The 25,153-nt window shown below is 43.7% G+C and overlaps 1 protein-coding gene and 1 long non-coding RNA gene across 2 annotated transcripts; one reads left to right on the forward strand and one right to left on the reverse strand.

Moving 5' to 3' along the window:
- Positions 1-102: 102 nt before the first annotated feature.
- trip11 (thyroid hormone receptor interactor 11) lies at positions 103-19,872 on the reverse strand. The gene is made up of 21 exons (XM_056393196.1): positions 19,262-19,872; positions 16,458-16,534; positions 15,006-15,116; positions 14,620-14,922; positions 14,082-14,150; positions 13,813-13,978; positions 13,364-13,687; positions 13,117-13,157; positions 12,924-13,022; positions 12,388-12,576; positions 8,859-11,897; positions 8,608-8,748; positions 7,835-8,028; positions 7,473-7,636; positions 7,207-7,310; positions 6,994-7,093; positions 5,722-5,803; positions 5,297-5,411; positions 2,871-2,993; positions 1,824-1,968; positions 103-1,671 (listed from the first exon to the last, which is right to left on the reverse strand). The coding sequence occupies exons 1-21, from the start codon at positions 19,398-19,400 to the stop codon at positions 1,457-1,459; spliced, it is 5,940 nt and encodes a 1,979-aa protein (XP_056249171.1). The 5' UTR covers positions 19,401-19,872; the 3' UTR covers positions 103-1,456.
- Positions 19,873-21,160: 1,288 nt separating this feature from the next.
- LOC130180218 (uncharacterized) lies at positions 21,161-23,107 on the forward strand. Its single transcript, XR_008829371.1, has 3 exons — positions 21,161-21,376; positions 21,538-21,622; positions 22,068-23,107. It is a non-coding gene; the product is annotated as an uncharacterized LOC130180218 (long non-coding RNA).
- The last annotated feature ends 2,046 nt before the right edge of the window (positions 23,108-25,153 follow it).

Below are 25,153 nucleotides of genomic sequence, written 5' to 3' on the forward strand. Positions count from 1 at the left end.
TGAACATCTGGCGCGGCCAATGCAGGCTATCCACGCAGTAGTAGCCACATCTGGTTTGCATGAATGCGCTTTGGAGAAAGAAATGACAAAATGAAGCGCAGCGGGGGGGTCAGCAGTACCTTTATTTGATTTGAAATTCCAATTAAGTCACGGGGACTAACCGCGGCCAAAGATCATCCAAGTTCAAGGTAATCCAACTCCTGTTCGACACCTCCGCCTCCAGATGTGACGTCTACAAAAAACTCTTCTTTTACAGTGAGGATTTACAGTCTATACATGTTGTCAGTACACCTGGAGAAACCCTGTAACATTCCTTCTGCGGCGGCTGATTGATGTCTATACAAAAATGCAGAGCGGCTCCACCTCCGCTGCGCGAGCTCTGCTCAGGTAAAACGTTTTAAATGTGCAGTTTTTACATTTTGTAAATATATATATTTATATTAACCATTTACAATCCTGATTATACAATTATCTAATTAGCAAAAAAATGCAGGCACTTTACTTCCAGAACTTCCTCAGTGCCTATAAATAGGAGAAAAAAAAAAAAAACGCCACCCATTTACATATATATATTTATATATATCTATATAATAGTACTGTACTTAAACATAGGAGCAGTCCAGCCTCTGATCAACCACAGTCAGCAGTTACAGCCATAATTACAACGCTTGTTGCATATCACAGTCTGTCTGTCTGGAGAAGACAAGATTTAGCAAAAAAATGTCCTTATGGTTTGAACAGATGTACTGAACCACATAAATCTCCACGCAGCTGCTGCCAGAGAGGTTGTTTTTTAGGAAAGTCCTGGATCAGAAACAGTTCACTGCATTGTTGAAAAGAATTAAAAAAAAAAAACAAACTCATACAGACAAGAAAATAAAAAGAAAGGATGAAAAGTGAAGGACACGAGGTGTTTCCTCTCGCAAACAGAGGCGACGATCGGACTTCACTCACACGTACTGAACTGCACACAGCGAGTTTTACAAGGTCACTTGTGTTCAGAACTGGTGCGATGAATAAAGAGAAGAAGTCGCTCACAATGTGAAAGACAGTTTCTATGAAGATCTACTTCTCTACTCGCTCTGACTGAGCCACATCTTGAAAACGTTCTCAGTCCGTCTCCTTTTTGCACCTGGAATCATTTCATTGATCATTTCCAACTGGCGGTTTAACACCTAACAGTAATGCTGAATATGAAACACTTCTACTGATGCGTAAAGGGAGACTCTGTTGCATAGAACAGTAATTGCAAGTACGGCTGAATCTTAAAAAAAAAACCTAAAGTTTCAATCCCAAAAGAGGGAATATTAAGCCTCTATAATTTATCTGACCATTTATTTTGGCAGGAAATTAAAAAAGAGCAGCAATTAAGTCTCAGACCTGCTCAAATATCTCAGTCTGTGTAGTGTAAAACTCATGTTGGATGAATTAAGACGTCTAACTGGCACGCCACCGCTCACTGCTTTAACAAGTCTTTGAGCACGGCTCCAGCGCTGGCTTCGGCTGAGACTGGCACAGGTGTGAAGGAGGGCAGGGCGTCAGAGATGGGCTTCATCAGCAGGTGACCTCCCGAGCCGCCGGAGCTGGAACCGGCGAGCAGAGGCACCGCCGCCGAGCGAGGGGCCAGGAAAGGATTGGACTCGCCGGCTCTCTTGCTGGCTGCTGCGGCTCCTGGGAGGAGAGAGGCTGAGATTTAAATACGGTTTGATGTGTTTGGGGATGGAGGAGAACTACAGCTCCCGTCTGACACGACCCGTTAAGCATGAGAGAGAGAGAGAGAGAGAAACATCGTGGCGGCGGTTTTTCCCAAAGGGATCGTTTACCTGCGGTGGTGCTGGAAGCGGCGCTGCTGGTTCTTCTGGGAGGCGGGGCGCTCAGAGGCTTAATGTCGTGGACTGGAAGCCTCGGTGCGGGAAGGGAGGGGGTCGACTCCATCTCCAGGAACTTCACAAACATCTCTGAGAAGGACTGCAACAACAACAGAGGAAGGACAGTGTGTTGAGATCCTTCCTGCCTTAAACCAGGACTCAGTAACATCCTGGTGAGTAATCGGTGTCTAACCAGCTACTTGAGACGATAAACGTGTATCCCTGCACATCTGGATCCACACTGGCAAACACAGAGGCTGGATGGATTCAAATTCTCTGCCTGCCAAGTAGTATTTATGTTGTTGTCCTTTGAAATGTGTAAATTCCTATTTATTATTTCACACATACACAATTTTCACTTAATGTAAATATTTAATCATTTATATTTCTTTATTTTACTTTTATTTCACTTGGATAATGTTCAAATCCCAAAGTCAATCCTTATAGCATCATATCATATGTTTTTATAAATGTGAATGTATATTGATATAATTTTATAATCCTTTTTCCCATTATGAAAAACAAGCAACAATTCACTGTGTGATTTTCTTTGGCTCAATAAAATATATTTGAAAATAAATGTGTAACTTTCTGTAAGATCGTACTGGGATGAGGAGGAGACTTTTATTTTGAAGGATACACATTAACACATAGACACTACCGTGTAGCTTATGTATTTTTATAGACATTAATATGTCGCACTGAACAATTCATACGTGTTTCCTGTAAAATGAAATGTTGTGTGAAGCGCTTGTTTTATTTTCGCACTGTTCCCACTGTGCAGCGCTGCTGCTCGCTTCACCTGCTCTATAAACAAGTGCTCTCATGTAACATGCAGCTGTTAGTGTGCAGATTAATCTGTGGGAAGCACAGAGACCCTGTTAATACTGAGTTCCTCTGCAGACTGCAGAGTTCCACCTGCTGCAGCTCCGGTTCTACAGGTCGGAATATAAACTGTGTGTGTTTGCTGTGGCAGAACTTCATGTAGCAGATCATCGTTACCGAGTTGAGCCCTTGGCCGCTGGTCGGCCTCTGCGGAGTGTTTGGGACACTTTGCGCTCCTCGGCCTCCCAGCCAGGTCGACATCCACCCGGTAACACCGTGCCGCCCGTCGTCCTCCAACATCTACACACACACACACACACACACACACACACACACAACACACACACACACACACACACACACACACACACACACACACACACACACACACACACACACACAAAGGTTATTGAATTCTCAGAGGGATTAAAGTCTCCAGAACATCTCAGATTATTAAAATACAGTCATCTGTCCTCATCTGACCAAAAAAAACCCCCAAAACTTGCTGCTTCTGTCTCCTGCTGTTCATTCAGACTCTTTTTGAAAAGTAGATTTTCTTCTGTTTTCAAAATAATGGTCGGATTGTTTCAGTTTTAATTGCTCTGGGTTTCCTCTCTGCTTGCCACCGCTTTCTGGAAAATGATTTTGTGGACCCACTCACTAGTTAAACTCATGTACAGGCGCTGCGATTCACTGCTGACGGCACACACTCCGAGAAGAAACTTGTGGCTTTATCATTCACTGCCATTCATACTCCCTAATCACCAGCGTCATTCGCTTGGCAGGACTCAGCCAGACGGACCCCGTATATACAGAGTATGGATCGCAGCTTTGGGCTGAAACAGGCGCAGGAGGGAGGATACGAGCTGCTGCACGGAGGCCGATTCTGAGGGGACGGGCTGCTTTTGTAGGACACTTGGCTGCTGTGAACACGAGTTGAGTGGAAAATTTAAATAGCATTAACAGGAGATGAGGGCAAGATGAAAAAAAGAAGAAAAAAAAAAAAAAAAAGAAAGAAAAAGTGGAAAGACCTCCAACACAATAAAAATGGGTCTCATGATGAGCTGTAATCGCATTTGCCCCTCACCCTGTATCTGTTTTCCTTTAAGAGTGTTGGGTAATTTACTTCGCTGGATGGAGTCCCACAGGGCTCCTGCCAGAAGATCTGCAGAAGGAAATGCTTTCTTTTTCAGGGCAGGCAGGACTGATTCTTCAGGGGCTGCTGGAGTTAAAAGTGACTGTTGGAATCATACAATCAAGAAGCTGTACTTGCCGTATTTGGTGGGTGTTAGAATTCCTCTGTACAACAAGTATTTTAACGGTCACCGAGTCAGAAACGAAGCTGCTGGTGCAGGTTACGCTTCTCGTTCAGACTGCGCCGCAGCAGTGTTGATTTAACTCTGTCATATTTCTGGAACGTTACTTTTTATATTTTAGCAAGAGAGCCGTAAAACCTGAGACTTGGACTCAAGTCAGACTTACTGTTAGTAACAAATCTGACAGTATTTTCCATGAGAACTTGATTTGGTTTTACGAACGGTCCAGGACACAGTCGCCTGTAAAAACCACGACTTGTCATGTTTTCACAGGGATATAATGTGTGAATTAGCGAGCTGCAGACGTGCTGGGATCTTTAACTTTAGACAGAGTCAGGCCCCTCAGTCTTTATGCTAAGCTATGCTATGCTAAGCTAAGCTAACGGATGCAAGCTTCATATGTACCGGACAAACACGAGAGTGGCATCGATCTTCTCAGCAAACTTACTTGACACTTGACTCACTGAAGAGTTGATGTGAGAAGAGACACTTCAGATTCTTCATCTCTTTTTCTGTTATTAAACTTTTTTTCTTTTAAACAGATGTTAATACATGACGCTGATACATTTTCATTCTGTTTCACGCCTCTGTCGCCTACGACCACAGAGCCCCAAACAGGAGGAAAAATAAATAAATAAAATAAAATAAGCAAAAGAATAACTGGCTGAGATACTTGATCCTTTTACTGGTCAACATTCAGAGAGAAAGTGACCGGACATGAAGCTCCAGTTTAATGTTGCTCTTTACACAGTTGGTCTGAGCTGCCATGTGATATCAGCTTATCTCACACATGTTGGTGTTGGCGTGTTTGTACGGTGTCTGAGAGGAAACATGAAACTGCTCAACAGAAATCCTTCACACAGGCCGTCAGACGTGAAACTGGTTCAGCCTCAAAACTCCTGCAACATCGAACTGTTTCACATTTCAGCCCATGTACCTGCAAATCAGGCACTTCCTGCTTCATGTTTATCAATAAATTAGTCACATGTTTTCTTTACAGCTGAAATTAAGATGCTAATTAGAGATTAAGAAAAGAAACAAGATAAAACAGGTTAAAAATGACACAAACATTTTTCTTCCCATGAACAAACGAAGAGTTTTTGAATGTTCCAACACTGACGTTATTCTGTATTTATTCGTCTGATCTTGTGTCGAGCTTTAATTCCCACAGACACAGATCACTGACTGCAATCACAAACTGTATTATTTACACCAACTGCTGCCTGAACACACAGTCATCAGTTTGCTCGAGCGCATTCTTTCAGTACGAGTCGAGACGTTTCTCACCTTATCGACGTCTTCTCGGCTCAGGCCCAGGACACTTCCCATGAGCCTCAGCACGTCGGCGCGCTTGGTTTTAGGTGTGTGGAAGTATCCCAAGAACAGGTTACGCATCAGGACTCTGGAAACAGAACAACATCAGTAACGAGGATTCGGTTCCAGTTTTTAATACGAGCCGCGTGAATTATAAATAAACTGAAAACGTTCGAGTCTGAATGTGTTTTATCTTTGTTTCTCCTGGGAAACAGATTTATTCAAAGATTTTTTTCTAGCAATTCCAAGACTTGAAAAGCAGTTACTGAAGGATGGGAGGGTGGATCTCTGTACTGTGAAAACCATGTATCTCCAGGATGACTTTTAATGAGCCAAGAGACACAGACTTGTTTTCAGATTCGTGGAAAACCACGAGAGCTTTGAATGATTTTACTTACTTGTCTATTTTCCCCTCTGTGCTGTTCAGAAGGTTCATCAGCTTCCTCTGCGCCTCCTCCAACATCTCCTGCCTCACATCCACTGCCACACACACACACACACACACACACACACACACACACACACACACACACACACACACACACACACACACACACAATGACGGTATTAACATTACATTCAGGTGAAAGGAGCGAAGAAGCATCTGATCTCACGGACGATAAGATCTCTGAATAACAACACTCATCTTATTCCAAAATCCTCAGAGACTCGTCCAATTATTTGGATGAAGAAAGATTCTGTCTGCGGCGCAGTAAAGATCTTTAACCCATTACAAGCTGCGACTACATCTTAATTTTGGATCACAGACAAATTAATAAAGAGAATACGCAATTTCTCCGACAAAGAAAAAGAGCCACAACATGAGAAATGGATGGAAAGATCTTTTTTAATAAGCGAGAGAAGGAACGTTTTTTTCATCCAGACGGTTGATGTTAATCTTTCACACTAAATAATGTGTGTAATATTTTTGCTTGGGTGTTACAATAAGACCAAGGATATATCATTTCCAGGTACTTGTGGTGGGAAATACGACAGAAGTTTTAAGAAGCGGATTGAAACTTTTCCATCCAGATGTTTAGAAGAGTCTTTGAGGATTCTGGAAATACTTTGAGAACAGCAGTAAGTGTTTTAAAAAAGACCTGGATTTACAAAGATGGTGAGGTCTTCGCTCTGTGGCTTGAATGTAATGCTAACACCTGTATTAGCCTCTAGATGCTAAGACCGTGGTTCAACAGCTAATCAGCTATTAATAGACCCAATGTAAATGTTCCATAGGTGACTGAGTGGTAAAGAAAATATGTGGCCTCATATCAGGCTTAAACAAATGTCTGAAAATCAGCCAGAGAGAGAGAGAGAGGTGAAAAAGAATCAGTCTGAGAATGTGCTGTGATGTAATGTTCATATCTGAGAGTGATAAGAGTGAAATCTGCTGAGTGTGACACTAAACATAATACAGGAGACTCGAAGCGGCTTAAAGTTTCACTTATTTTTTTTGTCTGCTATTCGGCCTGTGATAAGAAATGCTGAAACAGAAATATGAGCCTGGGAGAAAGAGGATAGAAGGTTCTGCAGCTGCGGAGCCAGAGAAAGCAACAGAGAGCGGCGGATTCCTTCCTCCGCGTCAGGAATAAACGGTGTAGAGAAGAAGAAATTATTTTATTACAGCATTTTAAAACAAACTGTGTGCAGGTGTGTGGAAGTCGGCTCACCTTGTGTTTTCAGCTCCTCAATCTGCTCCTCCTTCAGATCGAGCTGGTCGGTGAGGCGAGACGCTGAATCCAGAGCGGCGTTGGCCTCGTCGAGGTTCATCTGTCACAGAACCATTAAACAATATTCAGCATTCATTCATTCATTCATTCATCTGCAATATAACCTGTGATCAATGACACATGTAGGAACACAGTTATTGATCAGCGGTTTACCTGCAGGGCAGACGCCTGGTCCTCCAGCTTCACAGCCTTTCTCCTCCACTCCTCCTTCTCTCTCTTGTGCTTCTCGAGCTCAGCCGAGTACATGGCTTTCTCCTCTGACAGAGGGAAGACAGAACAAACCTCTTATAACAATTAATAATATCATTTTAATAATACAAAAGAAATGCTGCAACAAACCTGATTCTATTAGACTGCAGGAATCTGTAAAGAGTACACTGAGCATGCAAAGATTCATAAAGTTGGAACCTGCCACTTGCCTTGTTGAAACTGCTCTAGCACCATCTGCAGGTTGGAGAGCGACACTGCGTACTGGCTGACCTGCTCCTGGGACGTTCGGAGTTGTGCGAGCAGGTCGTCCCGCTGCTTCACCGCTCCGCTCAGCTGCTCCTGCAGAGACTCCACCTGCATGGTCGCCTGTTGGCTGCAGGCAGACGAGGAGAAACTCATCAAACGGTGGATTGAAGAACAAAATATTCTATGTATTTCTGCTTATTTCTATTTCCTCTGTGACTGTTTAATTATAAGTCCCAACCAAATGTGAACAGCAAACCTTGTCTTAATCCTCAGTGTCCCATTTAATGTGAAACTGAATTCCAGTTTCAGTTTTTTTTTTGCTAACCTGGATTTCTCCACCGCGCTCGAGGAGGTCGCCAGTTTCTCGTCCAGCATCGCCACCCTCCTTCGTAGCTCGGTCTCCCTGTCTTCAGCGGCCAGAGCTTCTCTCGTGTACGAGTCCTCGATCTCCAGGAGGTGATTGCGCAACCGCTCCAGCTCCAAGTTGAGACGCTGTTCTTTGTCCCTCGTGTGCTGAAGCTGCGAAGAGAAAAAACAAGCAAACGCCGTTACATGTGGAGGTCCAAGGGAAAGAAGTTCGACTCCAGACTTCCAACAGCTGAAAATCAAATGCATCAGAATATAGAGTAATGTGTGTTTTCATAAACTTTAACATGTAAAGACAAATGCAAACTAGACATCCCTGTTCATCCAGAGTCATAGAAAATATCAACCAATTGTAAGAAAATTTGTCATAATTACTGTGTGAAAAGAGTTTTCTGAGGTCAACTTGACCGTTGACCTTTGGCCACCAAAATCTAATCAGTTCATCCTTGAGTCCACGAGGAAATTTGTGCTAAATCTGAAGCAGTTCTGTCAATGTGTTACTGAGATACTGCGTCCTGGAGAAGGGGACGGACCGACAGACAACCCAAAAAATAAAAAGGTCTCCCGCTCTGACCGTCGCCAGCGTGGAGGAATGAAAAAAAGGAAACCGTAACGCCAATGTGCTTCATATACGCCATTTTCTGTCTATACACTGAAAGGTTTTCAGTGAGCAAACACTGATGCAACACCTACACGTTTGAAACGCCAGCTGAACTCTACGTGTCGACCTACCTCAGTCTGCACCGCGGTGGTCTCCATTTGTTTCTGCTTGAGCGCCATCATCACCTGATCCCTCTCCTGCTGGAACGCCACAGCTTTCTCCTGCATGGACTTCAGTTCGTTCAGGAGCTGATTCAGCTCACCAGACTTCCCCTGTGTCACAGCATCAGAAGAAAACAGAAATATATGAAACCATTTGAAGCAGTTTCAGTTTAAAACGACATGATTATTGAAGCAGCTTTGAAGTGTTGGTGAAGACCAACCTGCTCTTTGTCCTTGAGCATCCTCTCCACAGTCGCAGACTTCTCACTCACTGCACTCAGCTCGAACTCCTTCTCCCTGAGGAGGAGGGAAACCTGCATGTTGGTTTCCTGCAGCGCTCTGAACTCCGACTCTTTTTCTCGGGAGCGTGCGGCGACGAGCTCGTTCTCCTCCTTCAGCTTCTTCACGTCCATTTCCAGGATGAGAGCACGCTCCTTCAGGTTGGTGACGGCCTGCTTCAGCACCTCGTTGTCATTCTCGCGGTTGCGTAGCGCCTCGCTGACCTGGATGAGCTGGTCTCCTTTGGTTTTGATGAGCAGGTCTTTCTCCCTCACCGATCTCTGCTGGGCGTCAAGCCTCTCTCTGATCTGCCGGACCTCCTCGGCCTGACTCCTCTGCTCGTTCTCTGAGGCGGACGCCGAGTTGGAGAGCCGGTGGTTGTTCTCCTGGAGGGTCCTGACCGTGTTTTCCTTCTCGGCCAGCTGTCCTCGCAGTCGTACGACTTCTTCCTGCAGCTTCTCGTTGTTTACGGGTGAAGCCGACTGGCGGCTGGGAGCGTCAGCTGCGAGAGGAGGTTCGCCAGACTGAGCAATTACAACATCCGGCGTCTGTGCCACGCTGTCCAGTTTGCCCAGCAGGACGTCCTTGGTGGAGCTGAGCTGGGTGATGGTCTGCTGGACATGTGCCAGTTCCTGACTCAGACTTCCCAGCCTCCTCTCCTTCTGCTCGTAGCTCTGGATCAGTCGAGTGTAGTCCACCGACAGCTTGGAGCTGCAGTCGCTATCGGCAGAGACCTGACCCTGCAGTTTGATCAGCTCCTCCTGCAGCTGCGCCGACTCGTGCTGCATGTTCTTCACTGTTGTGATCACCTGCTGCTTCCACTCCTCCATCTTCTTCACCTGCTGCTTCAGCGTGTCCCTCTCCTGCAGCAGCTCCTCAAACTGGTTGCTGCTGACGCCTCCGGAGCCAGAACCGGGCTCTCCTCCTGACGACTGCAGGACGGTCACCAGGGTTTGGCACTTCTGAGTCAACGCGTCGATCTCGATGTCCTTCTCCCTGATGATGCGCGACAGGTTCTGGATGGTCTCCTTGAACATCTCGTGGCTTCCTGAGGGGTCGCTCATGTTGGAGAGGCGCTGATTCTCCTGCTGAAGCTTCAACAGAGCCGCTTCCTTCCCCGCCATGATGTCCATGAGGCGGTGGTAGTCGGAGCGAAGCTGGCTGTTCTCTCTGGTCTTCTCGTTGAGCACGGCTAGCACTTGCTCTCTCTCCACGGCGTACGCCTGCATCTGCTGCTGCAGGAACAGGACGTCCTGGCTGAGTCCGCCAGCTCCGCCCATGGAGACTCTGGCGTGAAGTGCCTGGATCTCCAGATCCTTCTGCAGGATCACCTGGGACAGTTTACCCACTTCATCGCGGGACACCACCAGCTGATCCAGCTGTTTGGTCAATGACAGGTTCTTCTCGTTCAGCTGGCTGATCTCAGTCTCTTTCTCCTTGATGCCTCTCACCAGTTTTTCTATCTCTACCTTTGACAGGTCGTGTTTCTCGTTGCCGTTCTCCTGGTTGAGAGTCTGGGTCTTGTCCTCCTGCAGGATGACCTCGCCCTGCGGAGAGTCAGCGCGGCCCTGGCTCACACTGAGCCGATCCATCGTCTGCTGGAGGCGAGCTATCTCCTCATCTCTGGCGTGGATGAGCGTGTCGTAGTTGAGAGTGGTCTGCTGATGGCGAGCGTGAGCCTGTTCGAGCTCGCTCTGTTGAGCCTGGAGGGACTCGTGCGACCGGAGGAGAGAGGCCTGCTGCTCCTCCACGGTTCTCCTCAGAGTTTGGACCTCTTCTTCCAGAACATTCCTGGAGGACTTGAGCTGGGTGATCTCTGTCTCCAGCTCCGTGATAATGTCCAGGGTCCTGGGCTCAGCCAGAGGTTGAGGTCTGCTCTGCTGATCTCTGAGTCGATCAATCTCCTCTTTCAAATGGCTGTTCTCCTCCTTCATGCCCCCCAGCTGCTTGTCCTTCTCCTCTAGTGCCTGCCTGAGAGCTTCTGCGTCTTTGGTCACGACTGAGATGCTGTTCTCCATCTCCGTCTGTAGATCGGCAGCATTTTGTTTTAAAGTGTCCATGAAGACGTCCTTCTCCTGCAGCAGATCCGTCAGCTGCTTCTGTCCTGCGACTGTGATTGAAAGCATCTCGTTGGTGTCTCTGTGATCGGACGCCAACTGCTCCATGTCTCTCTTCAGCTGAGCGATCTCCATGTCTTTCTCCTGGTTGAGCTTGATGGTGCATTCGTGCTCCGTCTGTAAAGCGGAGGCGTCCATGGAGCGAGCTCGAGTCAGCTCATCGATGGTCTGCTGGAACTGTTTCGCCTGTTCGGCCAGCGTCCGCTCGCTCTGCCTCAGTTCGCCGTCCAGCTGGTTCTTCTCCAGCTTCAGAGCTTCGATGCGAGTCTCCTTCTCCCTCACCGTTCTGTTCAGAGCCGCCTGGCTGTCCCTCATCTGCTTGGTCACTTCCTCGACTTTACCCAGAGCCTCCTCGCTCTCCGCCTTCAACCTCCTGTTCTCTATCTTCATCTCATAGTCCGCGGACATCACCTGCTCCTGAGAGCTCCTCATCTCATCCAGATCTCTCCTGAGGTCTGACAACTCCCTTTCCTTCCTTGCTAGCTCCGCTTTCGTTCCCTGCGCTTCAGTTCCTCTGTCCCCAGCCTGATCCAGCTCTGTTGGAGCAGCAGATAACAGCTCCTCCTTCTCCTGCAAACTCCTCTTCAGCTCTGTGATCTCTCGACGCGCCTCCCTGCTCTGCTCCTGTGCATGTCCCAGTTTGTCTTTCAGCTCCTTCGCCGTGCGTTCCAACTGCTGTTTGCCCATGTGAAGGTCGTTAAGGGTGAACGCGCTCTGGCTCGCTTTCTCCTTTTGTGTTTCCACCTCTTGCTCCAGGTTCCTTTTCTGGTCGTTGGTTGCGTTGAGCTCTGCAGTCAGTCTCGTCAGCTCTGCCTCCGCTTCCCTCAGCTGTCCAGAGAGCTGCTCCTTCACCGAGATCATGTGCTGAGACAAAGAGACGGCAGAAACAAAACCCAAAGTCAACAAACTGTTGATCCCCCCTCCCCGCACCTGCTGTGCTCTCATGTGGAGGGTTTCTACATATTTTCCTTTAAACTTATTCAGACGTGCTGAGTCGTCGCACCGGTTTAAATCACTTCTGAAAACACACACTTGTATAAAGCAGCTTTTAATTCTTCATTTAAATTCTAACTTTGGTACTATTGGTTTTATTTCCTTTTGTTGCTCTTTTGGTCTCATGGTTTGAACACACACCTCTCCTCTGTCTTTCAGTGCGTTGTTTTGTTTTCATGTTTGTTCAGCACTTTGTAACTTTGTGCTTTATAAACAAAGTTATTATTATTATAATTATAATTAAATATCAGCACAACCTGAGAGATAAAACCATAAAGAATATGGCAATATGTACGAGGGAAAAGAGTTTTCTGTCACATTTGTGGAGAGATAACATGAAAACCGCTGTGACGGCTCAGACCTGTGTTGCCTCTTGGTTCTGCCGGTCCAGTTCTTCCAGCTCAGACATCAGAGTGTCTCGTTCCTCCTCAGTGGCTCTCAGGGCCTTTTCTCTCCTCTCCAGCTCCACCCTCAGATCCTCCTCCAACTCCGACTCTCCAGAATCGACTGTTTGTTCCTCGGCCACTTTAAGTCTTTCTTGCAGATTCAACTGTAAAATAAATAAATAAATAAATAAATAAATAAATAAAGGGTTGCACTTCAGGATCTGGTATAACTATATTCGATCAGGAGCCAGGAAGTGTAACTAAACTAACCGATGAAATTAAAAAGCGCCTGTGTGTCCGTGTGACCTTGAAGTAAAACGCTGAGGATCATTTCATAGTTGAAGTTTTAAAAAAGAAAAAGTAACGGCACGTTCCATATTGCTGCTGCGCATGTTACAAGTGACACATTTACTTAAAAAATTACAGTGAAAAAAAATACAGTAATTAGATTATAAAGCCATTACAGAGCTTTTATGCAGACGGGAGTGAAAACTGCATCACATCAACAAACCTTGTCTTGTTCTAGGACCTCCTTTTCTTGTCTCAACGCTCCAATAATGGTGTTCAGTTCTAAGATGTCTGCATGCTCCACTTCTTCCTTTGGTTCTGCCTGAGGTAAAAGTTAAATAATGATTAAAACCAAAACACAAAAACCTACCACTACATATAAATATTTAAGACTAATGATTCATATTCACACTTACTTCAGCCAGGTTTTTCAGTCTCTCTATTTCTTTCTCTGCAGCTGGAGAGAAGAAGTTTTCGTTAATATGAAGGTTAATTATGAAGGAAACACGTTATGCTTTATAGTTAGGAGTCAACGACAACATTCTGTGTCTGTTAATCACAAGTGACTTTCTGTCAGCGCTGAGGAGCTTTAATTAAGAGGGGGTTAAAAACAGCCGTATTCAGCAGCTGTATTCAACATGAATCTAAATAATGAGAGTGTACCTGTGAGGTTTTGTCTCAGCACTTGGATCTCGTGGTCTAGCTGGGCTTTCTGCACGGCCTTCCCCTCCTGCTCTTGTACTCGCGTCTGCAGCTCAGCGACAGACGCCTGCAGCCGCATGTAGTTCTGCAGCAGCCCGGCGTTTTCCTCCTGAGCTTCATCCTTCTCCGCCTGCAGCTCGGCCTGCTTCCTCTGCGCCTCCTCCAGGCCGGCGGACAGCTCGGCCAGCTGCTTCTCCCGCTGCTCCGCTTCCTCCTGCAGGGACCGTACGCTTCTCTGGAGTTCAGGCAGCTTGGAGGCGTCTGATGAGGAACTGCTTTGACCACCTGGAGAGAAGGACGTGGAGAAGGGAGTTGTTTAGTGAGTGTTACCTGAGAAGAAACACAATAACCTCCCATATACAAGCTCATCTGCTGCTCTGCCACAAGTTTTCATTTCTAAAGTCACTAACCGCTGTGAATCTGCTCCTCCAGCTCCTCTATCCTCTCCTCGTACTCTGCCAGCTCCTCCCTGTGTCGCCGGGTGACGTCGGCCATCTTCTGCCGCTGGGCGTCCTGCAGAGCCGTCAGCTCGTGCTGGTGTTCGTCCACCTCACGACTCATCTCCTCTCGCAGCTCCTGTTCCACAGCAGCAGTCTCAGTGTCATTACTGTCTGTTAGATTTACATCCTACTTTACAAAATGATTTATAATGACAACGATAAGAAGCTTTAATATTTACCTTAATAGTCCTTTGAAGTTTGAGAATCTCACCCTGGTCGCCGTTACCGGCTCCTGCCGCCGTTGATGCCTGGAGCAAAAACGTAGGTATGTGACCGCAGTGACATGAACTGAATGAATTTGCTGATATGAAGAGTTTGCAGGTCGGACTCAGCACGTGTCGCTTGGCGTGGCAGAAAGATCTCTTTCCAGAAACAATGTCTGTTACTGAAGGTGAGATTATTTTTCATGGGGATAATTTCATTCATCGGAAACTGCTCACAGTGAGATCTGCGGGGCTGTTTTTGGAAAGCCGGGTTGCTGTTGAATATTTCAAATGTTTCATTTTCACAAACTAAATTTGTTGTACAGAGGTGGCGTCAGAAATCTCAGCGTTAGATCTGTCTCCTAAAACTTTGGAATATTACTTCTTGCAAAACACTGAAATTAAGATTTGCACATGTGAGAAGCCAAACATGAGGTTGTCTGTGATGAGTAATAATGTCTTCATGTGCTGCGCTCTGTATCAGAAACTCTATTGTGATTCTGCTCATTCTGACCTGAGACATTCTCCTCCAATGTGCCACCTCCGCCTCCAGACGCATGACCTCCGTCGACAGCCGGTTGATCTCCTGCTGCGACCAGATGACGTCGCTGAGGTCCATGTCGTCGCTGTGGAAGCCCTGATTGGCCCCCGAGGGCCGCGACAGGTAAGACGAAGCAGAAGAGGAGGTAGTGGTGGAGGAAGTAGTGGTGACGGGCAGCACCGCGGCGCCGATGGAGGCAGACTGGGCCGAGTGCTGCAGCTTGTGGACTTCTTCCTGGAGTCCACTCTGCCGAGCTTTCAGGTGACTGATCTCAACCTGGAAGACACGAAGGAAAGAATGAATCTGGATCTGAAATGTGTACATCTAAAAGCTCTAATTACAAAGACAAATGTACGCACATCTTTCTGTTGCAGAAGAGATCTGTACTCTGCAGACTGTCGTTTAATCTGGATCTCCGAAGCCTCCAGCTTCTCCTCCAGCTCTGCGTGGAGCTTTCTTAATCTGTCATACTGCAGCGAAGAGGGACAAACCAGGAAGTAAGTCACACCGAAACATGAAGAAATGAACATTTTTCTCGTCTCGTTTGCAGAAAGGTCAGACGTCATGGTGCAGCAGCCTTGAGCCAGCAGGGACTGAGGTGTTCAGGGACACCTCAGCAGGGCGGATGCTGCTGATCAACGCAGAGATTTGCACCGGCCTTAACGACGATGTTATCCGATGTTTTTCTTATGATCAACACATTCCATGAAAAGACCACATTGTTTTTGTCCATCTCTCACAACTTTTCCACTTCGTGATTCCGACTGAAAACTTAACCTTGTTTTTAGTAGTTTTTTTATTCAGTCATCAGACACAAGACGTAAATATAAATAATACAGACAGAAAAAACCAAGTCAACGGTCTGTGTATGGAGCAGTGACTGAAGAGGCTCAGTCCGAAGCAAAACGCTTATATACACCTGCCTTTTTTAATTTTTTTATATTAGTATTATTCCATCATTTAAGAAAAGGAAATCATTCACATTCAAAAAAGCTTCATAGATCATTCTGTTGAAAACCAGAAGTGAATTACACATTTTAAAATTAGCATTGTTCCATTTTTGATAATCTTTTAACAGAATCCTCCATTTTTTGTGCACAAGCTGTAAATCATTACCCCGGCCGCCCTGGAGAGGAAACTCTTTACAAACAAAGAGTCAGAATGATTAGAAGAAACACTTTTTTACTCTCCTACTTTTTTTTTTTTTAAGGGCCATAAAAAGTGAATATAAACCTTTGGAGCCAAAGTCTGTGTCTGAGGCTGGTTCACACCAAAACACACCTAAAGTGTCACATCTTTAAAAAGGGGTTATAACATATAGTTTCATCTTTAAAATAGCTCAATAATTTCCCAGACTTTTCCTTTAGCATAAGTTACTCAGACAGGACTAAACGGTGGATTTGCTGGGGATTATTTCTAGCTGTGGTTCTATAACATGCACTGTGTGGTAGAAACGAACATTCACACCCCCTAACATTACTTTAAGTGCGAGCGTTTTTACAGTACACTTCTCAACCCTGGCATTACTACAAACATCCGCTTACACAGGCGCTAGTATAGATCTGGACCATACCATCAAGAGGTTGGCGTTTATGGACAGGAAACGTTTCACTTCTCAAACAATGGTGTAAATAAAAGCTTCATTGTTTCAGGGCCTTGGTGTTGTTACATTACTGGCTCACTGTCGCAGGTGTTTCTGGAACAAAGCCTGTGTTAATGTTATGAGTTACACCTACACGTTCCTGTTCTGACAGGTGAACAGGTTGCACGTGAGAAAGGGCTGTAGTTACACAGTGAACAGAGAATCTAACCTCAGATTTCTGCGTTGAAAACGAGGCCTCGACTTCAGCCAACTTGGAATTGGACACCTGCAGTTCTGTGGCAGCGTCTGTAGTGACATGGAGAAAACAGCATTAAAAAACATCACTAACAGTGAGCGCTTTATATACGCCTGAGTAATATTCTGCAGCAGTTCTATGAAAGAAAAATATAAACGCATGACTGATTTCCCCCAATAAACACAGATAAAGAACCATAAAGACTTTATCATTATTATTCAGATTTCTGATAACGTGATCTTTAAAATGAGGAATGTTCTTCAGGTTTATCTGCCAAGGCTCAGAGCACATTCAAGAAATAATAACTGGTCCATCTCTATCTTAGTCACTCTGTCTCCCTCTCACACACACACACACACACACACACACACACACACACACACACACACACACACACACACACACACACACACACACACACACACACACATCTGTTTAGTTCTTCTCACATGACAAACAAAGATGCACAGCTGAGCAGGCCAAACATTTCTGGAGATCTTTTCTTTGAGCTATTTAATCTTAAACAACTGGACGATGCTCAGCCAACACCAACACTCAGTACTACACAAACTAAAAAAGGAAACACACAAACACATCCAGCACCAGTTAATGTCCTCTCTCTCTCTCTCTTTTTCTTTTTAAAGCTTTACTTGCAGGACAGGTGTGACGCCTGGTTTGTCTAATGCTGAACAGCCGGTCCAGTCCAGCCCTGCACACTGATAACAATTCATACTTGTGTTTTTTGACTGGAGCGGTGAGCTGGAGATCTGTGGCCAAAGTTCTCTCTGTGTCAATGCTTTATCACTCATCGTCTGTTTGCTTTAGAGCGATGGTGCTTTCAGGTTTAATTGGACAAATATGATGGAATACTTTTAATATATGCTCTGTAACCATGGCATCTTGATTTCATAAAAACACTAGAATCAAAACCAGGTGGTTAACCAAAAAAACTAGTGACGCAAATCATATCACATACTGCAGCACTGAACGTATGCATTTCCATCATTTAACAGCATCTAAAGAGAGTATATATATATATATTATATATATATATATATATATATAATATATATATATATATATATATATATATATATGTGTGTGTGTGTGTCAGCAGAGCAGAGACGTTATAACAGCCTGACGGTGAATGAAAGAGTGACTTCAAATACTGATGTTGTTCTCTTGAGATTTAACAACCAAATTCAACTTTTATTTTCAACTTTTAATTTAAATGTTGGCATAGATGGAAATGTTGAAACCTACAGACTGTGAAATGTGGAAATATAAAGTGTACATTTAAAATTTTCACGCCAGAGTATTTGGACCAAACGGACAGATTGTTGGAATCAGTGTTAACAACCGTACACTTGTACTTGCACAGTTGAAGCCGCGCTATAAGAAGCTGCATATGCATGAGGATGACAGCAAAACAGAAACACATTGACAGAAGCGCAAACAATCATATCACTTAAAACAAAAGCGGTGAGTGTTTCTGTGCATCTTCACTCTGCTGACCCAGTGTCTTTGGCCTGTTGTTCCAGATTCATTCTCTGGCACTGAACAGTGAAGTGATCTTCACTGGAAAACATGGTGGAGCGCTGCTACGTGGTGGAACAGACTCAGCGGAAGAAGGATACCGAGGGTTTTAGTGGTAGTTTACCTTATAATTAAGACATTATTCATAATCATGTCTGTTCAGTTAGCTTGAAGCACAAGAGCACAACTAACTGAATGCGTGGTTTTCCTATTTACACATCAACACTGGTAATAAAAGGCTGATACTGAAATATGGTGCTGGATGGAAAAGCAGAGAAGTGTTGATTCAGCTTTATGTGGAATTTAGAGGCTGTAGTTTGTGGTGCTGCTGAAATGTATAGTGGCACACTGAGCTGTGTTTCTAACACTTAGCTATAACACTAACAATTAGCTGGTAGTTTTTTGACAAAAGATTCAATTGTTTAATGTATTTCTTTAAATAAATGTTGCAAACATCTATTAGTTCCATTTTTGCCACTTTTGAATATGTTAAGCTTAGGGACATTGCATTGGTTATTTTTCACTATTTTCTGACATTTTATTGATAAAATAATTAAGAGATTTATCATCAAAATAATCAATAAGGAAAATAATTGTTAGCTGAACTATAAAGTTAAATTGGCCCCTCTTTAAAACTATTTTTAAAGGAATCTCAGCACTGAAAGATAGGATCTATTGCAGGACTGTTGTAACAGACTGCATCGACTGACAGCTGAGTGTGTGAGTGTGTGTGTGTGGATTGTTTCTTGCACTATTTACCTGTTCAGCAAAGCAGCCGTGCTCTGATATTTGACTAAATACCTGTTTCTTTACAAGACAGTCTTTGAGTGAGAAGTGCAGGCCTGGTTTGTTCACAGCTGAATATCAAACACTTTAGGATCCACTGATTGGCTAAATCTTAGGCAGGGTCACTGAAAACACCAAATCAGCTGATTTGTACATACATTATATCTTATGTTTCTGGGACTGTCTCTATCTGTTCATAACATCGTTTCTGTTTTTTGTAAGTTCCCAGTTTTCTGCTGACATTTGCTTCTCGTGATGACAGCTGTGTCTTTGTCTTGTTGAGGCTCGTTCGATGGGAGAGGGAACATTAATAAGTGTTTTACTGAAAGCAGAAACACTGGAACTATTAACCAGCTGATGCATATGTTCACACAATACAATACAGGTGTGTAGTTGAAAGAAAACGGAGTTTGGTGTGCTAACTGATGCTAGCTGAAACATGGACACAAACTCACCTCCGACTTCTTCCACCCCTTCCAGTAACATGTCTTTGGTGAAGTTTGATATCTGTCCGGTGAAAGAGGACAGGCTCCCGCCGACCTGGCCCAGAGACTGACCCAGGCCGGAGCCCAGTCCACCCAGCCACGATGACATCTTTCAGGTGGGGGGTAAAAAAAACAAAAAAACAACAAACAAAAACAAAGCAAAGCAGGGCCGAGGAGGACGAGGCGGAGTTAGCTTAGCCTAGCTTTGAGTCGAACAGTGCTAAGGTTAGCTTGGTCATCCAGTTCAGCTGTGAAATCGCTGTTAACTTCAAAATCCACTTTTAATCTTCAGCGACAAAGTGTGTATCCGGGCGGAGAGACGCTCATTTAGCACGGACCCGGCTAATAACAGCTGACGGTTCGCCTGGAGGAATTTGTAAAGACAAGCGGCTGAAGCGACATTATATCCCCGCCAAACGGCTGAAACCTCAGGCGACGGCCTTTCAGTTGAAGCCCGTCTCCTCCGCCGCGGACGTGAGGGGTGTTCACGGCAGTTTGAAGCGAGTCCAAACAACACGGCGCCCAGAAAGTGCCACCTCAACTGCAGCCATTATCAGCTCGGCTGTGGCGTTGGCTGTCAGGTTTGACGTGGACACCGAGCTGGGTAGCGGTGCATTGTGGGATACTGGAGGACCAACAAGAGCAAGGTGCGTTCAAGACCCTCGACTGCGAGTGAGGAGCGCTCTCTATCAAAATTCTATTTCCTTTCTATTTATTTATTTTAATTATTAATTATATTACAGGGGTTATAAACAGAGTTCGACACAATCAAATACAAACTGAAAAGTGGTATAGTAAGTTAGATTTTTTTTTTTAAAAAGTATACCAAAAATTATACTAATATTTAAAATTTGGAGCACAGATTGAAAGTTTTCACAGCTTTACTATTACATGAGGTAGATAATGTTCTGATATAGGACTCTGCTTCCTTCTTAAAAGTAGTAAGAGTGTTTAGTTTATACCTTACCTTTATGGATATAAATATATGTTATATGATGAGATTGCATTGAAAAAAATTGTTTTCTAGATCTCTTGTATAATTTGTGAACCCAAACAATACATCCTTAAAAAAAAAAAAAAGTAAAAAGGCATCATAGGTAAAGTCCAAAATGAAGCGACAGATGCCTTGCCACAGAGTATGTTCATAAGTCCAAAACAGATGAAAGACAGTCTCTGGGTGCATGTCACAAAAACTGCAGTTTACGTCAATGTCTTTCTTGAATCTTACTAATAGTGATTTGACAGGATAGCAACGATGGATGATCTTAAAAGAAATCTCTTTAACTTTGTTAACTAGTAGAAATCTGTTAGGAAGAGACAGGACCGATCACATAAGGACAACAACTAGCCTGGAACAAGCTGTGGATGTTCCTATTGTTTTTTCTTTTACAGGAAGCAGGCATAAAACACAGTTTTCCAATAGGTGTGTCAACTGGATCAAGTGCAGGTATCACATCAGAAGGTGGAAAAGAACAACTCTTATAGAGCATGATAAAACCTGATGGAATGGCATCAAAGACAATAGCATCTACAATAGCAATCTACTATAATTTATACTTCTTATTAAACAAGATTTATCCACCTATCTTTATTATTATTACTTGTCTTGTGACAGTGAAGTTCACCTGTACCTTTATTCACAAGTGTATTTTATATATGTATTTTTTGTCAGTTACAGTTGATTATTTAATTCATCCATTAATTACATTCTTTTGTTCACGTCACCAGTTGATTGTAAATTGTTGAAATTAATACAGTTTTAAGGTGAAATAAAGTTTTTTATGAAGCTTTGCTTTGTTGATGGTTTTTATGGAGCTGTGGTGAGGGCTGACAGGGTCATTGCTGCACCAATAGGAGAAGCCGTGGAGTCGGAGGCTCCTCCTCTCTGCTCCGACAGGGACAGGTAATCCATCAGTTAGTGTTAAAATGCACGAGCTTTGTGCAGCAACAGGCTGTAATAACAAGAACAGCTGTAGAGAGAGTCTTTGCTCTGCACGGCCGCCTGCACCGGCTACCGGCCCGCAGCAGGCTCCTGGATAGGCGCTACGAAGTCGCTGCTAACACAGTTAGCATTCATAATTCAAGGTAAACTTTATATCTTAGTGTTAAAATAATTTTAGTAGCTAAATGCATAGATGTCCACATTTGATAAATATCACGTATATGAGGAGAAAGCTTGTAATATTAGCTGAAGTTCCTGTGTGTAAGCTAACTGTGTGGTGTAACCGCTTGTATTAAAACCATAGACCGAGGGAAAACATGTTTAACGTGCAAAGCGAAGGTGACGTCACCGACCTCAGCGTTAACAGAGACAGCGGGTTGTCGGTGTCGGTAAGTCACGGTCACTAAACGATCCCGTTATTACAGTGAACTGTCGTGTCTGGACGTGTGTGTCGTGTTTGTTCATATTAAGTTTGGTTCAGTGTCAGTCGGATAGTTTTCAGCTGTAGTTCATTTCATTATTGATGACAGGAGTTAAAACATCTGTTGGAATGATTCTGTCTCTGATCAGAATAAAGAACATGACTGAGAGCTGAGAACCATCATGACATGTTCACCTGCACAATGACTCCAAACTGAGTATTAGTTTCTATTCTATTGTTATTTCATGTAAAACAGTTCAGCAGACTGTTTATTACAACTAAGCTGAGGGAATAATGTATTTTCAGATATCTGTGATCATCTAATCAGAGTGCTGTTTCTTTTGTCTTTTTCTATAAACTCTACAATATGATATTGATATGATTTCTCCCCATTGTGTTTTTTTTCTATCCAGGCAAGGTCTGGATCTTTGGGGACACCTACAACCTCTTGCAGCAATGACGGAGGCCCTGCACCACCTCCACCTCGAGGAAGAATATACAGTCTTCAGTGTATTCAGTGTGACTTGCTGACACCTAGGAACAACTCTACAACCCTACTGAGTTGGCCCCTTGATCCTTTCATCAAGGAGAACACCCCTTCTTCCCTCTTACATCACCAAGGCTTCATCGTCTTAACAACATCTTACCTGTAGATATGTTGATTCAGTCCAAGGGCTCTTCCTGCCCTACCTGTGGATATGCTGATCCAGCCTAAGAGCCCCTCCTACCCCCTTGATAACTTGAACCTAGGTGTTACATTGCAAGACCTCTAGAGAACATTACCTTTTGCTTCTAACCTCCTTTCCAACTTGTTATCCTGTCTGACCAAATGTCTGTAAGCCCAGGTCTATGCAAATACAATTGTGTATCCCTTTGTCTTCAACTGTATAACTGTCCCCCTGCCCTTCACTCTGGGTCAGTCTCCTGCCTCAGACCCGCTCTGTGTCAGTTGCCTCACCGTATCCTGGGAAACAATAAACTTACATCACTACAGCAAACTTGAAACTAAGGACTTTTCTTCAACAACCTGCAGTGTCCACACATGAAGATCTTCTCTTCCCAAACATAAACACAGTGTCTTACATGATAATATAGTATTTTTTTTTAATGTAACACTTGTGGCCATAACATTGTTCAGTCTGATCAGCTCTGCTCTTCCTTGTTCCCTACACCCTCACTGTCGTATTACACTCTCTGCCCCGTGTCAGACATACAATCACATGACTTTTGGACTCCACTGTAGCTGTAACAAACTGTCAATACTTTAAAACATTAGAGTTTATATTTCATAGTCCTCATCCATTATAGTTAATATCAGTGTGCTGTTCCGACAGCATCACTTATTTAGGGGAGAGAGATTGTTACTGGGGCAAATAAATATGAACTGTCTCACACATTAGGATTCATGATGAATAATGATTATACTTGTTAATAAAAATTCTGTTGCACTGTTGATTCACCTACGTCTTTTTATTAAACAAACTTACATATGACAGCGAAATTTAGCTTTAACTTAATCGACAACTATTTATTGATTTTAAATGGTTGATTGTAAATTGTACACCATTTAATTAATCCATTTATTACATTCTTTTAGACATGTAAAGTAAAGTAATTTATGAAGCTCTTGCTTTAACTTATAGAACACATCTGGTATGAATTTTCACAATAGTAACACGTACAGCACTGTGTGACTTTTTCTGTTAACTTTAATCAACAACATAAATAATAGAAATATTTAAATGTTGCTGTCCGACAACACTGACAATGAAGGATCATAAAACATTCTAATGTTAATCTGTAAATACTTTCACCTGTGGAGGTGGTGACAGTGCTAGAGATGATCCATCACTTAATCACAGTTTAATATTTATAAATTCTGATCTTAAAAGTGTTGCTACCATCACCCGTCAACAACAGCAGAAATGAAGTTGCAGGTAAGAAACTGAACCTGTGAATACTGAAGACAGAGAATAATAAACAAACTCATCAGCAGTTGGTCTGTCATTTCATCAGAGGAAGCTGAACTGGGAGTGGTTTTCTAGCATCATCATCATCATCATCATCATCATCATCACAGCCCATTTGAGAACTGAGGATGTCCATGCAGGCTCCTTTGTCCATACATGAGTTCTGCCCTCTGTTGGCACCAGTCATTCACTTTTCACTGTGGATTCCTTTGAATGACAGTAAAAGACAAACACTTTAGTTCAGACATGGTGGATCACAGTTAATCACACACATATACCAGCTGTCAGGACAGGTGCATGAATACCTGCTTCAGTTGAGGACTCCTGTGAATGAATTTACAGTATTAAATGACAAACCCCTGCAAGATAATGATCTATTATACACTGTGTATTGTACTCAATACGATACGATACCAGGGAGAAGACAAGACAGAAAATAAGTTAATGAGATGAACCTGCATGTTTTGCTGCATGTAAGAAAATTCTACCAGCGACTGATTTTTTCTAATAACATGATGCTGAGTTAATTTTTAAACTATATTTATCATTGTCCTGCAAATGTTTGCATGTTTGGGACCAGGTACGGTTAGCATAACAAACACGAAGTTATCAGCTAGCTAGCTAGCTAGGTTAGCAAAGTGCATCCGTAATTTACATTAACTGTCTCCTGTTCTCCGGTCAAAACACCTAGAGAAAAAACGCACAAGCTTTTAGCAGCATCATAACCATTAAAACTGGAGGACGTTCAGCAAACAAACACTTTAACTGTATATCAGCGTCTCTCCAGTTTGTTAGTGCCGAAGATCGAACCATAATTACTGTGAACCGAAAACTCATTAAAACCTAAGAACTAAAAGCAAAACTGTGAGTGCAAAAATTCTTCCTTCACCGACAAATATTGAGAAAAATAATAGATATTTAACACAACTGATTCAATACGATGCACTCACGGCCCAAGGTCTCCTCCGGTGATCGACCTCCCGGCCTGCCGCGTCATCTGATCAATCATTGCAGACCAGGCATATCAATCAAACAGCCACGCCCCCAAAAAATTCCTGTTTTTAAGGCCTAATATCTAATTAATTAGATGATTATTTTCAGATGGACCACCAGAACACTGGACGACCGGTGTGAATTTAGCCTCTCACACCGTAATGACTTCTGGAAAACATTTATCGACTGATTATTTCATGCGAGAAGTTGGTGTTTTTTGAATGAGTGTGTGTTGGAACCAGAGTTTTTTGGCGCCAGCCCCCAGCGGTCCTCGCTGGTATTGCACATTAAGGCACTTCCGCATTGGCTTCACTTTCCAGCCCCGGAGACTACGTCCATTTTTTAATAAACAGGCTGTGGTTTCTTCCCGCTCCACCTGTCTGTTACAGGTGTTTGTTTGTTCCCCACCGTGGTTGTGTAATTTCAACCTAATATATTGTGTAAAAACTCCCGCCCTAGACTCGCTCCCGCTTCCCAACTAACAGGAACAACAACAACAACAACAACCTGTGCCTGAGTAGTTTTCCCGCGTTGTC

This window comes from Seriola aureovittata, chromosome 13 (genome assembly GCF_021018895.1).
Source record: "Seriola aureovittata isolate HTS-2021-v1 ecotype China chromosome 13, ASM2101889v1, whole genome shotgun sequence".
Classification (NCBI taxonomy): domain Eukaryota; kingdom Metazoa; phylum Chordata; class Actinopteri; order Carangiformes; family Carangidae; genus Seriola; species Seriola aureovittata.

Coding starts and splice junctions, on each gene's coding strand:
- trip11 (XM_056393196.1), bottom strand. CDS start 19,400: ATGTCATCGTGGCTGGGTGGACTGGGCTCCGGCCTGGGTCAGTCTCTG. Junction 7,311..7,472: donor GCTAGAGCAGTTTCAACAAG/GCAAGTGGCAGG, acceptor TCCCTCTGTCAG/AGGAGAAAGCCATGTACTCG. Junction 1,672..1,823: donor CGCTTCCAGCACCACCGCAG/GTAAACGATCCC, acceptor CTCTCCTCCCAG/GAGCCGCAGCAGCCAGCAAG.